This window comes from Ammodytes marinus (assembly GCF_949987685.1).
Source record: "Ammodytes marinus genome assembly, chromosome: 21".
NCBI classification, from domain to species: Eukaryota; Metazoa; Chordata; class Actinopteri; order Uranoscopiformes; family Ammodytidae; genus Ammodytes; species Ammodytes marinus.
Window position 1 is genome coordinate 17,031,379 of NC_137225.1, and position 16,773 is coordinate 17,048,151.

Consider the following 16,773-nt stretch of genomic DNA (forward strand, 5'->3'; position numbering starts at 1 on the left):
CCAGTTGGAACCACAAACTCCCACCCTCAGGCCTCTCAGAAGTTATTTCCAGTCTTGATTTGCTCCATGTAATTGAATCACAAAATAAATGAATTCATAAAAAATTAAAAAAATTAAAAAGCCTACAGAGAATTGAATAGGTTTCCCTGGTTGAAAAAGTGATTATCAAACACAGACATCCATCTACAGTATGTATTAGATATAAGATATTATATGTGAGGTTGCAAGTATCTGGATCACGGATCAACAAAAAGTGTTGTAAAATAAATGAAGTTTCCTTGTATCCTTGTATTTTGCTGAGCTGTGTGACTGTCACACTAGATACTGCATGTTCACAAACTCTTGTCACTTTCGGGCTTTGGAAACTGGGACAGATCGGGGCAGTTTGGAAAAAGCTAAAGGCTGCAGTTGCCGCACCAAAGACAACAAGGTTTAAGTCAAGAGGAAAATCCTTAATGACCACGCTGCTTGCTTCGAGACATGCAGGATGCTTCTATTTTTGAATTTTATAAATAGCCATCTATACTGAGCAGGAAGTGAAGATGTTCTATTCGGATGTGGATAAGACACGACACTTCCCTTCATAAAGTTCAGGGATCAACCAGGAAGTCAACACAGTGTGTGCCCCCTCTATGTCCTCAGAAAATGGCATTTGTTTTCTGACCGCAAACCAAAACTACACTTTCAAAAAATGCTTTTCAAAGCTGGAATTTGTACGTCCTGTGGGAGAACTCAAAACTGTTAACACTGAGCATGACTTAAGTTATCGTTTTTTTTCTGAGGGTGACCTTAACACCATGAGGCCCTTCATTGGAGAAGGAAGTAACATTCTATATTTTCATCAAAGAGGCTGCTCAAGGTTCACAGTGAGACCCAAAGGAACATCATAAACAACTGGAGAAAGCATGTGGTTTAACTCAAACCTCTAGGTGCATTGTTGGGTGCTGGTGATTGATTTTCTCTTCTCATTGTCATCTATAGATATGATTAATACGAGGACATATAGCCACACAGTGTCAGCTAAAGGTCAGAAGGTCCTGACCTTTTTTAACCCGGGATTTCACAGCTTGCCGTTCAAGCCTTCCAATGGCTTGAGGTAATAAAACGCTTTTTTTCTCTCTCTCTCTCTCTCTCTCTCTCTCTCTCTCTCCACTCTCGTCTCTCTCTCTAAATAAAATGACAATGCATGGAAGGAAAATGAGTTCCCAGATGATGAAATTGGACATTTCTTTTGTGGTTTCGACCCAGAAAATAAAATAAATAAATAAAAAGAATAACTGTGGTTATTGGAAAGCGGGAACAGTGGGGACATTTCAGTTATGTCAAGCTTAAATATTGATCACTGATTGTAACTGCAGTGTACTTTATGTTCACCTTCCGTTCAACCCCTGTCTCCAGCCACGTCACAATTCACATGTCCTAATCATCTGACAGTGTAGTTCCCTATGAGGTAGCTTCCCCATGATTAATCATGTGCTCCACAAATACACATTCATACAGTAGGTAGACACCATAAGTCAGCTGTTGTGTTCCCTTTTCAATAAAAATGTCAACACTTTGGGACATAGGCCTAACACATATTCACATTTTTTGTGCCAATAGTCGGATGAGAAGATCAATATACTCTGTCCAGACGTCATTGAGCTAGGGCCACTAGGCAATTAGATTATCTTAAGAAAAAGAATGGAAGAAGGGGAAAACTGCTTAAGCAGGGCACTATCGAAAGTCTTCAGCTCTGAAGTTACACACTGCAAGAAAGTGAATTAGCACCTTTCCCCCCAAACTACCCTTTAAATTTCAAGCTAACCTTGAACTCAGTTCTGGTAAAACATATCTTCTAATCTTTATTCTACATTAACACAGAAATCATTTCAATGACCTCAATGGAGTATTCTTCTAGCAGATGGTTAACGCTAAATATTAATGAACGATGTTAATGAAAAATCCATTCCCCCTGAAACAGCATTGATGTGAACAAAAATAAACACAGACAGCGGGACATGCAATTTGTATCATCTGAACAACAGAGTGTGAGTACTTAACCGTTTGTGCATGCAGCCATTAGTGTGCACTCATGGCCACACACACACAGAAAAACAGACAGACCAACACACACTAGAACACACACACACACACACACACACACACACACACACACACACACACACACACACACACACACACACACACACACACACACACACACACACACACACACACACACACACACACACACACACACACACACAATAACATTGAACAAACAATTTTATAGTGAGATGTCTGGTTGAAATGGAATTTCATGCCACGTTTGCAGTATTAGTTTTGAAGACTTTGCTGTGTAATCACACCAAACTAACAGGCCACACTGGAAAGTAAATATGCAACAGCTGTAGACATCGGTTTGAATTGAACAAGTGAAAAGCCTCAGGACTTGCAGCAGTCAGGGTGGGCATTAGAGAGATTAAGCCTTTTGTTTTATCTGTAATCTGACATGGCTGAGACTGCCAATCTCCCCCACCTCTGCTGAGAGCTATACACAACATCAGGAATCAGGAAGAAGCATCATTCGCCCTAAGCTACACAACCCCCCTAAAGAAAAACACACAGCAGACCCAGCAGGAGGATTTACAATACACACTCAGTGATAGCCACATAAGCAAAGCTCTTTCTTCTTGCCCAATGGCCCGATTATTGTCTGTTTCGGTTTGAGGGATGAGTCACAGGCACTCGTTTTGTGAACACAGACCCCGAGTTCCGTGAACACACCATTAACTCACTCGACTATACACTCCTCTAGTGACTCATTGGACTTTGCTCAAGTCATCGGGCACTTATTGACAAGCCCGAGACAAAAGGTGAGTTGTCATCCGCAGCTGAGAAAGCATCAAGGCATTGTCGCTTCCTGTGTTGTGGCAATTGGATGAAAAGTTATTTTAAAAAGGTTTTAAGGGTTAACAAAAACAAATAAATGAAGGGGTTATAGGAAGTCATAATGAATGCTATGCCGTTTTTACTTTATTTTCTGTTGTTCTCATCTTACATCTACTATTGAGATAGCGTCAATAGTGTGGTGATTTCTCGTGCAACAGGTTTTGACGGATTTAATGTATTTTCTGACTCAAAGGAACAAGAACGAAAAACCCATGACATAACGGTAAGTAAATCATATCAATGCACATGCTGAAGGTCTGTGATTTCTCCATTCCAAGACAGAATGGGCTGCGTTTGCTTATAATCAACAGCCTTCTCTCAGACTTCAAATGGTCCATTCATAGAAAAAATAAGGAGAGTCTGGATAGTACAGAAAGAACTCACTCCCCCAAATTTCCCTTTTGGCAGAGTGCACTTTCAAGACACGGCACAGTGTGTCAGAAACTTGTGTGAACGATCCAATTCTGGACCAGATACTGTATGTACATAATGTAATTAACATGGATTTCTGGAGAATCAGGACATAATCATATCCATTTCTGTGGGCCAATTGATGTGGTCGGGAGAGTATTTTGTAATCTTAATAATGTTTGCAGTGTGCCTGATAGTTCTCAAAGAAGAAAAAAAAACAGAGAGAAAACTGGGGGTTTAAAGAGTCAAGAGAGGCCGCAATTAATGTAATCCTTACTCTTGGCTTTAATGTCAAATAAATGGGTGATCACATCCCAATCCTCCAAACTCATTCCCATTGCACTAAGCTGTTTTTTCAACTTTTCCCCCCCTCAAAAAGAAGTCAAAGGCAACATCTGTGAAAGTGTCTGTCATAGCTACACCAATACAACTATCAACAGGGAGTGTATGACTCGAACACAGTGATATGTGAGCATGCAGAAGCAAGTTTTGCTTATCATGCCAATGATTCACATCCATGAGCTGTTAAACACTGTAGTCAACAGGTAAAAGAACACAGATACATTAATATACCCGGGGCAACATTTCTGAAAACAAGCTGAAGCAACTCTGCACATACTGATGTAGTAACAAATCTTGAAAAAGCCAGTGCTGGTGTCTCAATAGCCCCTTTTACACAGCCAGTGAAAGCCGGGAATATGCCGGCCTTTCGGCCCTCCGCCCTGCTGTGTAAATGCGACAGTTGCGGAACGAGGGAAGAAAGGTGCGAGTGATCGTTCCGGGAATTTTACTACCTCGGGGGGTAGTAAGATTCCCGACACAATCAGTTCCGCCTCTCTGTTTAAATGCTCCAGCTTGTTGTTGCGGAACAGGGGGGCGTTTGACGTTCCATAGTCTACGTTCTAAACATGCGACCATGTTAGCAGTTGAAGGACGTGTGTTTAACATTAACCACGGCGGCCTGATGTCCCGTAAAAATCACCAAATAAAAGGAACGGTGTATAATCTATCTGATCATAAGGTCCGTTGCTCAATCCAAACCCCCGCGCTTCATTTTGCAGAGTGTATGAGTCTATTTCTGCCCAGGAGAAGTTGTACAATGGGAAAGCTAGGTTAGGCTAAGTAAGGGATAAAGTATAGCGAACGGGTCACTTGCTAGAAATAAAGACCGACAAGCTGAAGCAGGAGCCCGACGCGCAGCGGAGGGCTCTTGTTCAGCTTGAAGGTCGACCTAGTAACGGGGGAATAGTCTGCTCGCCCCGCTAGACTGTCTGCTTCAGCTGACTGAAGGCTCCGGCTCAGCTGTTAGCCACAGAGCTACTGTTTTGCTAACACATTCCGCCGCCGCTATTATTATCCTAAGTCTGAGCGTATATCCACACTTTATTTCTGTCTGATTGGCAGATCGCTGCCCTCACAAAGAGACTCGCTCACAACCAACCTGTCACACACACACACACACACACACACACACACACACACACACACACACACACACACACACACACACACACACACACACACACACACACACACACACACACACACACACACACACACACACACACACACACACACACACACACACACACACACACACACACAGAGGTGGAGCGGTCGGATTGATTTAGTCAGTTTGGTTAACTGTCCCAGTGATGTTGGACTCAGCGCGTAGCGAGATCAACTGGCACATCGTGGGGACAGTAAAATACGGCCCTCTTACTGCAAGCTCCAGCACTTCTGCTCTCAATTCACCGGCCAGTGTTGTTGTAAAGCAGCTGACCGGCGCGGCGCTAAATGTTTACGTCACACCTGACGCTGTTTACAAGCACCTCTTTCATTCCGGAGCGCTGTGTAAAAGGGGCTACTGATGCGCCAGCAGGCCGGCGTTGCTTGGTTCTGTGTAAATAACACAGAAGCAAGCAAAGCCGGCATATTGGAGTGATGTTGTTCCGTCAATATGCCGCAATCTCTGTGTAAAAGGGGCTAATGACTAAGGAAAATGCAGATGTAGCATTATGCCGCATGACGGGGCAATAGATCAAACGGTTACACAAGAGGTGAAATACTTTCAAGTTGTTCTAGACACAAAGAGTCTGGGAGGTTTTAGAGATAGCAGAGATTGATAGGAGAGCAAGCTGGAGGTTAAGTCCTTAACCGTTCCAGATGTTCTCATCTACTGGTCAGCCTTGCTCAGCTGGTGTTGTATACATAGTCTCTGTCCGATACAGGCGCTAACTTTTAAAAGCCTAAAAGTTAGCCTTTGTCGTTTCTGGAGACGCAAATAACACATTACTCCTCTTACAAATAAATACGTAAAATGAAAAAAGTTAAACGCACAAATAATCCATTCAATACACACAGGTGGTTTCAAAGTCATTTACAAATATTATTGAGCCAACTTGATCCAACTTGATCAATAAGCTTTCAATAAGCTTATTGATCAATAAGCTGATTCAAATGGTGTTTGTCAAAGAAAAAACACATATTTCATGGGACCTTTTGGACCACACAAAACCATCCATAAATTAACCTGCGTTTAGAATTTGTGGAAAAAAACTTGACTGGGATCAGCTGCACAGAGCCCTGACCTCAACCTCACCTAACAACACCCCTGGAAAGAATTTTTGCGATTGAGGTCTTATCTGCCAACATTAGTGCCTGACCCCACTGATGCCCTTGTTGCTGAATGGAAGGAAATCTTTGCAGCCAGGTTTGAAATCTTGTTGAAAGCCTTCTTAGCAGGATGGAGGCTGTTTTGGTTGTAGATATTCAAAAAGCACACACGGGGGGTAAAGTTTGGTACCATCCACATGCTGTTGCCATAACTAAACAGAACATTATACTGTAGATGATGAAAGACGCCTAACAGAAGAAGCCAAAGTGTTGCTGGGCCGTTGTTGAATGCAATGATGTCATACAATATCAAAAGAAAAGCTGAACTTGCAACTGACTTGAGACTCGTATCATTCATACCTCGCCTGGACAGAAAATGTCAAATGGATTTTTTTTCCAGGTGTGAAGCTGGCACTTTAAGACCGAAATTGGGCCCTTTGGCAAGCGGGCAGTCGGCTCTGAAGCTTTCACACAGTGGAAATGTCACCTGTCATACGCACTTATCATCTGCAAGCGCAGTGTGTCTCATCAGCTCTGTCTGACCCCGTGGGCCTCCTCTGCTTTAGCTGCTGCCGTCATGCCCTGGAACTGGCATTAGCCGGGGAGAGCAAGACCTGGCACAGTCTCAACCACCTCCACATTAAACAAGCCCTGTTTGTATACAAGCCATAAGTGGATATATGGAATATGATGAGGTGCCCATTAGCCTGCAGTGAACGGCTATTTAATTGTGTTGGCCTACTTCAAATCCAAATACTTAAGCAGCATGTTGCTCCATTCCCCTTAGTGAAGACCTTGCATGTCATGTCAAAAATAAAGTGTTATGTGTAACTTCAAAGTGACTGTCCATAACAAGAAATTTACGGCGTTCTCTCGCTAATGCTCAACTCCCACTTTAAAAAAGCACAGTAGGACAGAAGGGAACATGCAAAGAATAAGCACAGTTCACTCATTCTTTTTGATGGTCTTTTGTGAGTGTATGTATGTATGTGTACGTGTGTGTGGGCAGCAGTGGCATCTTTCAATCACTGACTCAACTGCTGTCAAGGCACCACGCTTTGAAAACATAGGGTGTTGGAGAAACAAAGGACAAAGAAACACAAGAAAGTGAGTGAAAGAAACGCCATGAGCGAAGGAGGACATGAGAAAAGATGACAAAAGAAGAAAGTTGTTGGAATATAGACAGAAGAAGAGGGTTTTTTAGGAAAGTTTTCTTAACCCCGTTTCTGTTGTTTCAAGCCACATTTAGGACCAAATGAACCAAGCTAAACTGAGCCTAAACCTTGGAGAAGTGAATCAGCACTGCTGAGAGACCATTTGTTTTCTGTTGAAGAAGAGAAGTGGAAGCAGCAGAGACAAACACATCTGGTTTCCAGTACAAACCTGCCCCCTTATAACCCATAACCTGTCTTTACTGCAGGGAGGGATTCACACACAGACACAGCTCAAGACCTGTTGATTTCCCAGCATGCACTGCTCACATTCCTGACCTCCTTCTGTCACCGTTTTCAGTTAACTCACCCCTCTTTGCCTACATCGACACACTTTAAACCCCCTCCATCCATACACTAACTCACCAGCTGCTGTCTATGAGTAAGCACCCAACAGTCAAGTGTGATTCAAGAGTGATTGACAAGAAACAGTACAAAGTTTTTTGGGGGGCCGATCGTCTGGTCTGTCAATCAGACTCTTAACAGCTGCTAATGTTTTATGTACAGAATATACAATTCATCCTATGGATAAACTCTGTCACATTGCCTTTGAGAGAGTGAGTTGACCTGACAAAACCTTGAAATCTGGGACCCTGCAGTGATGGGAATGTGCTGAGAAGGCCAAATGGGAATGATAAGAAAGCTTTCCTCAGCGTCTTGCCCCCCCCCCCCAAAAAAAAAAATCTTAATCTGCACCCCACGGAGCCCGAAGCGGTGGGATAGTGACAGAGATCCCACAAGCAGTTATTGCTCTCTCTTACATGTTCACGATGACAACACCGCTCAAGTCACAAAAATAAGCTTCCTCGTTCATTTCAATGACGAGAATCAAAATTTCAACCCCTCCCCCCCACTGAACCAACAATTCCAGTTAATTGTAGACGCTTGACTGAGCATCTCATCATTTGCCCAGGGCAAGAGGAGATAACTCAGGAAGACCTAATCCATAGAGTACACAACACGAGGAACTAGCATACCAGGAGACACACACAGGGGAGTGAACGAATCCCTACAGCATCCTGAACTGACAAACAAATGGTCGTGGTCGTTCTCTGTATGTCATTCCCCTCTATGCCCCGTTTCATTTATGTCTCTACAAAGCTATCTAATAAAGCGTAATGCCCCCCCCCCCCCCCCCCAAAAAAAAGGTGCTATATCATTACCTCATTTAGGACTTCACTAATTCGACTGTTACAGATGACAGATACAGTAAGAAGGCAAACAAACTGTATAACACTACACAGTTAAGGGGGAAAATACCTTTGCAAATCTGTTGATGCGCTGTAAACACGCATTCACATGGATCGAAAATCAAAGTTTCTCATGTGAACAGATCACTTTTTTTGTTTTTAAGAAAAAGGTAGACCAAAGGGTCATTGGAAGCACATTAGCATTCATGATAATGAAGCTTGGTTGCATTACTTACTGTGCACAGTGCCTTGCTGCTGACTGGAGGCTTTAGGTGGGCTGATCCTGCTCTTGGGAGGGACCACCATAGTCTCCATACTTTGTCCCTTCTCTCCTGGACTCCGGCTGGGGACCTGAGTCTCAGTCTGGGTCTGGATCTGGGTCTGGCCTTTTACATGGGGCACACCGACTGGTAAAGACCTCTGTCTGGGCAATGTACCACCGTCGGTACCTGCCCTCATCAGCTTTTCCCCCACGCTCACCACCCTGGCTCGGCCGGCCACCGCCACCGTGCCGGGGCCTTCCTTCCGGGCCGAGGGCAGCTTGGATCCGGCCCCTAAGGACGCGGGGCGGGCCAGCCTTGAGGCTCTGGACATCCTGCTGCAGGTCAGTAGTAGTAGAAGAGCTACCTCAGTCTTTCTCAGCCAGGGTGACTGCTGCAGCTGCGTCCCCTGGGCAATCCGTGGGGGTTTCTCAGATTCTCAGAGTGTGTGTGTGACTCTGTGACTCTCTGGCTCCAGCGTGTTGTGACTGGTGCAGGTAGACAGAGTGGGCTCCGGAGGGAGGGCACTTTTGGGAAGATAGGTGGGAGGAGAGCCAAGGGTGAGGGGGTGGGGGGGTTAACAGCTCCTTGGAAGGTGTTCTCTTCTCCTGGCGTGGCCTCCTGGGTTCATCCCTCCAAAGCAAACACTCACACAGTGTTGTGTGTGTGTGTGTGTGTGTGTGGGGGGGGGGGGGGGGGGAGGGGGCGGGTAATTGAATGTATGTGTGAACAAACCTGTGGAGTGACAGGAGTAGCTGTGCTAAATGCAAACAGCAACTCAGGTCTCCAGTGTCAGCGCATTCCGGCTTTTTTTTAATCCCCTCTCTGCTGTGTCTCTCTTTCCCTCTCCCTCCTTCTCGGTCCTTCTCCGTTTTCTAAAATGTCTCGTGCTTCTTAGTCTTCTGCACTTGCACTCATAACACGGTTGTCAACTTCACTCTCCTACCTCCTCAAGCCTAATAATTCTTTCCCACGTTATACTGTCCTCTTGCGCCTTCTCTGTCCGTCTCTCCTCTTCTCTTTTTCGCGCTCCGGTTCTTCTTTGCTGATGCTCAGCGGGTAACCATTCCAGCGCTCCTCTGGCAGGCGAAAAACCGGAGAGAGAGAAAGATTTAGAGACAGCAACAGAGGAGAGAAAAAAGAAAAGAAAAAAGAAGGGCACGAGGGAGAACGAGAAAAAGTGCCGGCAGAGGCTCCGCGGAGGAGCCCTTCTATTCAGGTGCAGCTGCTCAAGCTGTTCCAGATGTGTGTGCAGTGCTTCACGTCATCGGCCAACCGGTCACAGCCACAATCTACTATTGTTATTTGTTTTTCATCTTCTTCTCTGTCCGTCTCTTGTCCCTTTTAGTCCAGAGTCAGCCTGCGCTCACTACATGTGATCAAATGTTCAGGCAACCAGAGGCAAGAATGCACGCATGCACGTGCACACACACAGTCACACAGTCACGCACACACACAAAGTCACACAGTCACGCACACACACAAAACACATCAAGCTCTTCCCTCGCTGGAGGAATTTATAGAGAATTAAAGAGTGAAATAGGAGGGGAGGGTTACAGCGTGTGAGTTTGTGTGTACACAAGTGTGTGAGTCTGTGTCTGTCTGTGTGTATACACAAGAGATGCACAGTGGAGCTGTAATGAACTCCTGCACCGAAGGCATCGGATGTGAAAGAAAAAAAAATCCAGCAGAAGAAGTTAGTTGGGAGAGAGACGCAGCATGGAAGAGAAGATCAGAGCTCTCAGACACGTCTCCTATAGCCTGTGTCCCTAAAAGAAATACACTTCTCATTCTCACAAAAAACCTCACACTCGTGAAGCAAAATCATTTCTTCTCTTTTGACAAAGTACTCGGAACAATTGTGCGAACTGCAGAAATGTCCTATTCATTACACTGTGATCATTGCCAGACAAGCACAAAATGAACCCTAGGACAGAAAGAGCAAAAACTTTGAAACATAAAATGGCCTTTTTCTTCTTTTAAGTGAAAGTTTGCTGACACAGACTCTGGCAAGTAAACCCCAAATCCTATAAACTTGTCTAATTCCATAACTCTGCAGAGGGGTTATACTATTTTGAGCAACCAAGCCTGTGACACTCGCATAATTTGCCACGGCACGCAGAATGGACATGTGACATAAACGCACAGGGACGTCATAGCGTGCTTACCGACTAAACACCGGAAAATGGATTACAGTGAGCAAAAGGATCAACCGTGTCCAGGCAACAGGTTTTAAAAGAGCAACAATCCACACGGACTGACTGGACCATTGGCTTAGGTAAACACAGTGACTAATTTGCTCTCTGAACTGGTGCCCTGCCTGTCAGATATCCTAAAACATCCCAGTTAAAGTCCAGTATAGATTTAGTATTGTACATGTGCCGTCATGTTTTATCTACTGGTCTGTATGGAATTTCATGGCGTGCTGATAAACTGACATAGAATATGTTAGAGACATTTACGTAGGGATTCAGGAGGGAAAAAATTTACTCACATCTGTACCGAAGATTTGATCAATTCCTCAATGCCAAGCCTCCTCCCATGATTGCCTTTTAGACTACTAAGCCCCCTGGACACAATGACAGCCATGGCTGATCATGTAGATAGGAAATATGAATCATATTGCTACATTGTATCTGTATGGCTCTAGATAAAGAGCAGAGCAGATTGACCTACATACTTTGCCGATGAATAGTTTGCCGGCAAAATCGAGGGGCTAAGATACTCACGCAAACTGCTGCCTGTCTGTTGGATTTTCTGAAAGGGAGAAATGCTAAGAAGATAGAGACATTTCAATAAGATTAAATATGACAATTATGCCAGATTATATTTGGGCATCACCGCTTTGGCTGAGTTCTACTATGTTTACAGCATCGTAGTACTAAGGATTACATCAAACCTAAAAAAAAGCTGACCATAAAAAGACCATGTAGGTTACAACGAGTGAGTGAATGGTAACTTTCTCATTCTATGGTTTTATGGCTATGTGTGTGTGTGTGTGTGTGTGTGTGTGTGTGTGTGTGTGTGTGTGTGTGTGTGTGTGTGTGTGTGTGTGTGTGTGTGTGTGTACACATGCTGGGAGTAAATGAATGCCCTCTGTGTGGATTGGCTGGCTCCCAGGCTTTCAGACAGTTCTAACTGTACAGAAGGCAAATAGCGGGAACTCGGTTCAAAAGGCTTTAAATAACATAGCATTTACGGATGGATATAATTTTGAGTCTCCTAATTAAGCCTGTGATTTTGTGCAATGCGATAGATCATAAAGTATGTCTGCATATCAAATGGCAACCCCTAATGTCAACTTACTATCCGGGCATGGCATCAATTTTGTGTAGGAAAAAAAAAATGTTGAAGTGGGAAAACAACCGACCACAAGTATTTCTATTTAAAAAAAAGTGTAAGAAAGATGATTATCTGAGGAGTGGAAATTGGCGCTGACAATAAAGACCTGAATGACCAAACTGCCACCCACAGCTGTCTAGGCAGCTAGCTTGGCTAGCACCAATGCCAAAGAGCCAACTACCGTTTCAGTTTTCAAGTAGGGAGTAGGCAGTGTGGGACTGAAAAGTTGGGATGGGATGGGATGGGATGGGCGGTTATGGAAATACGATGTTGCAGAAAATCCCACAAGTTCTGGTATAGCTGTTTATGGCTCATAAGTGTGTAGAGGAGGGGCTGTTGGACCTATTTGGGAAGGATGGAAGGCATGTGGTTGTCTAAGTGCTCCTGTGGTATTTCTCTAATTAACTGACTTTTCTGACCGAGGGTTATTATCAAACATGGGGCATTGGCTGCACATGACCCTCACCTACACACTAACTGAGCTGAGACCAGTGAAGGCTGGGCTTGCTGTATGAGCTGCAAAATCTGCCTGCAGTTTTTACATTATTAATTTGGTGTCAATGCTTGCAGTCTGTCTAGCCAGGAGAAATGACTCTCAAGCCTCAATAAATGTGATATAGTTTAAAGCTGCTATAATAAATATTTCTATAAAACAAATGTTTACAAAGCTGCCTGCATGTGGAATAGATCACTCATAGTGATGTACCATCAGAGAATTATCACCTGACTCTACTGTTTACCCTCAGCACTATGGAGCTTTAAAGCATCTTTCAGCCCATTGTTTTGGTGTCCTGGCCAGCTATTTTATTGTTTGGGCTCGATGCCAGAACTCTCATCAGACGTTGTTTTCAGCTGCAGTTTGCAGCTGCATCCAGTGAAAAAGCTCCAATAAACACGCAGACCAAACAGCAAGCAGACAAAGTTAGCGACTAGCTGGAGAACACAGTGGAGCACTAGCAGCTAAAAAGCCAAGTGGTTCCCTCAGGAGTTGGAGACCAAAACCAAGCTTAAACAGAAAAGCCTGTATTGTACTTACAAATTCAGCATATGAACTTAAATCTGCAACACCTGATATTCTGGCCACCTGGGGGAAGCACTACACTAGAATCATCCAGCAAATATTGAGCAACATTAGCACGTATTTGAAGTCCTGTTTCTAGCCATGAATACAATAAATGTAATGGTCGTTCACCTTTAGCTCGGGTTTGCTCTTTACACATTCTTTAGAAAATATTGGTCTCTTCTCAGCTAAATGCTTCACTTTGTTCGCCAGCTAGTCGATAACTTTGTCTGTCTACCTTTTTTGATGGGCAGGTGGTTTACAGTGGGATTATCATGGCTTTTCCCTGGAAACATCTGCCTGGTGCAGCTAGAGAGTGAACCAAAACAGTAAAGTTGTGGAATTATGTGGCAATTAATTGTGGATTCATCACTTTGAGCAACCCCTTTCAAAGCCATTTGATCCACTAATATAAAAATTGACTTTAACAGATTCAAATACAGTGACTGGCTCTCGACACAGCTGAATTAACAAAAAGGCCAAGTTTATCCAGGGCTGTTGGGGAGGATCTGGGAAGCAATTGGGGGGGGATGGTTGAGCTGTGTACCTCTGCTGAGGAGGATTAAGGTTGAGTATGTTTTCCAAGCCCTCGGGGGTTGGTTGTTTTATTTTTCTACATTCCATCTCAGCACTCCCTTCCAACCATATCATGAGTCATTACTGACTGTAACGTTCACTCAATATCATACGCTGAATCAGTTACTGTATGCACACGCGCTTCAGAGAAATTAACACATACGCACATAGCCTTGCATATGGGGACCAGACTCCAGCAGGGTGGTGTGCCATTTAAAGTTTATCACCGATAACCCTTTCCCACAAAGGCAGTTTGAGGGAAAGGTCTCAAACCAGCATGCTTTTCGACGGAAATAGAAATAGCTCTTAAGAGTTAGAAGTGAGAATGGTGACATATACAGACATACATAAGCTAACTTATTACTTATTACAGTTCTTAGAAAGTTAAGCCAACTGTGAACTGGCACTAGCACCATCACAGAACTGCAACCAGGTTCCTGTTAAAACTTGAAAGCAGGCTACAGTTAAAATGGCATGTTCCTCCAAATATCAATTTCTCACCCTAGCAAACAATCAATATTTCATCAGAGACCTTTAAGTAGTTTCCCAGACTCATAAAGTGAACATCTGAATCAGAATCTCTATCTGGAACACACACACACACACTGTATCTTACTTGGTCATTTGTCAACAACATCAATAGTAGTGACACAAACTGTGCTTCTTCTTTCCAATATTAATTCCTTTAATCTCCTCTTCAGTTCTAGATGTTGACTGCTCCAGACGACCTGGTTGAAGAAAAGTGACTCAAAGGCAGAATAGAAGTGTACATGAGACGATGAGAATCACTGACAGTCGGGACCAATTAGTTTTAACACTCAGCCGCTCCCTGGGGAAAGCCACCCAGAAAGACACATTATCGGATGCATTATGTCACAGGAAATGCAGCACTGGCCATGGCGAAAGGGGCTGCCCCTCATTCAGCAGGTCAGAGGAGACAGTGGAGCCCAGTTGGGAGAGGTGTTGTCTGTGCCATTATCATCTACCGTCACTTAAAGAAACAAGAGTCTGGATTACCCTCACTCTCTTTAAACATGGCTTGATAGACAAGTAATTATATTTATATCCAATAAGCAATAAACTAACAAACAATGTAAATGCATGTTTCTTTCTGCCCAGGCTGCAAGATGAGAAATATCTAAATCTGTTACTCTAACATAAGGAAATGTTAAGAAGTGTTTAGTCTGGAACAGATTCGGGAACTTGATCAACATGAAATCCACATGGTGATAAATGACGAGAGGATACGTGTTGTATTATTGAACTAAGTAGCTAAGTATCAAGGAAAAACAACCACAAAAGAAAAACTATTAGATGGGTACGTATTTGTACCTTGACTCACACCCAAAACCCACTATTGTTCCATGGCCTGTTTTTTATGATTACAAAAATATGACTGAGAACATTTAAAGGAATACCTGAATTTGACTTTTGCAACAATTGATTCTCAAATCTTAGATGTTTTGAGCATTTTCGAACACGGCAAAATGTCTTACGAAATAATACTCAGTGATATTAAACAGTCATGATTTGTAGTTAACACAGAAAAAAACAATGATTATGGACACTTAGTATCACAGTATCTTCCTAAAGTGACTGTGCTCAAATGGAGGGAGGAAAAACTGCTTTACAAAGTCATGTAGTGCAGTACGCTCCTGCCCTTGAAAAAAAGCAGAACCCCTTTTTAACATGGCCCAGTATGAGGAGTATTGTAACTGATGCTGAAATAGTTCTCAACAACAGCTTTTCATAATTAACCTGTACAAAGAGTCAATATCACAGCGTCACTGAGAAGGGATTCTGCATGAAGTCACACAGTCTTTGTCACCATGAATTCTGCTCTCCTTAAGTTCTGTCTCTGGGGCCCCCCTGTGGCCTTATGAATCACTCCCGCTCTGTCCCCTCAATGGGCATGCCATCGTCATGCTCGTCTTTACATGTTTACACCTTACACACACAATATGCAAACGTCAACCTTTTAACTCATATTTTCATCCAGTTACCCCCAGAGGCGGCGGGGCCGGCATTAGGCTCACAGTCCCGTCCCTGGCCTTTACGGCTCAGCATTTTAGGGTAGTTTAGCTTCTAATCTGGACAGCCTGTCAAGTGGGTTATTGGAGGCAAACTGAATGCCTCTGCCCGGAGTGTATAAAGAGGATATGAGGAGAGACAAACCACCTCTCCATTCAGACTGATGTAAATAAAGAGGCTTCTCCATTCTCTTTATGGCCTATTGATTTTTAGTTGGATGGCTGGCTGCAGAAGCATCAGAAAGAGGGAGGGAGAGAGGGAGAGGTGTACAGGAAACACGGGGAGGAGGAGTAACCGAATTCTCAAACAGCAGCATCTTTCTGGGAACTAAAGCAGTGCCACAATTGCATGTGACCAAGTGAGAAAAAAACACATGCATTAGCACATGTACACGCATGTACACGCATGTACACGCATGTACACACACACACACACACACACACACACACACACACACACACACACGCTGCAAAATGTGTCACAATGGGAATCAATGCTAAGACAAGCAATGCAAGATAATTATATTGTCAGGATTTGAATGGTAATGAATGGATTTTTGCTGTGCCATTGTATACATAAGTAGCCAAAACAGTGAAGGAAAGGTGAAACCTTGCTGTCAGATGTGGTGGGAAAACACAAATAACTTATTCATATGTTGGGTGGAAAATATATTCTAGTATTTCAGTGACGGAATTAAGGAGATGGTGTTTCCAGACTCCATTGTCAAGTCTGGGCTGTTTTAGATTCAGCATTCCAGAGAAAATGGGCTGCTTTTGGCACACACAAAGCCAAAACATTTATATCGGCATATGGATATAAGCAGTCTTAAAAAGAACAAAATTGGCCACTGTTCTGTGCCACTAGGAGGCAGCACTATAAGAAACATGAATGGAATGATGAAACTGAAGAATTCCTGATAAACAGATCAAAATATGAAGTGCAAGAGGTGTTTCAACACATTTATGATTCAAATACAGAGAGGGAAGGGAGGGTACATGTTCCAGACAAATTTCAAACAGCTACAAATGTTTCTTTATTGTAAGAGTAACACTCTGGATTGTGCTGCTCAAGAATCTGCTCACTGAATGATATGAACTTTAATGTGGTCAAGCGTCAGCATCAGTTCCTCAGCAGTTCATTTG

General features: G+C 43.5%; 1 protein-coding gene across 8 annotated transcripts in view; it reads right to left on the bottom strand.

The window, feature by feature from the left end:
- The window catches only part of kiaa1217 (KIAA1217 ortholog), a 107,744-nt gene that overhangs the window by 78,568 nt on the left and 12,403 nt on the right, over positions 1–16,773 (bottom strand). For 7 of the 8 annotated variants that reach the window (XM_080050371.1, XM_080050374.1, XM_080050373.1 and 4 more), the window contains exon 1: positions 8,599–9,602. The exons of the other annotated variant lie outside the window; for it this stretch is intronic. In XM_080050371.1, coding sequence (XP_079906497.1) covers positions 8,599–8,956 — 358 coding nt within the window. In that variant the 5' untranslated portion in view covers positions 8,957–9,602. Of the gene's footprint in view, positions 1–8,598; positions 9,603–16,773 lie in introns of those variants that run through there. 8 annotated transcript variants of the gene reach the window in all.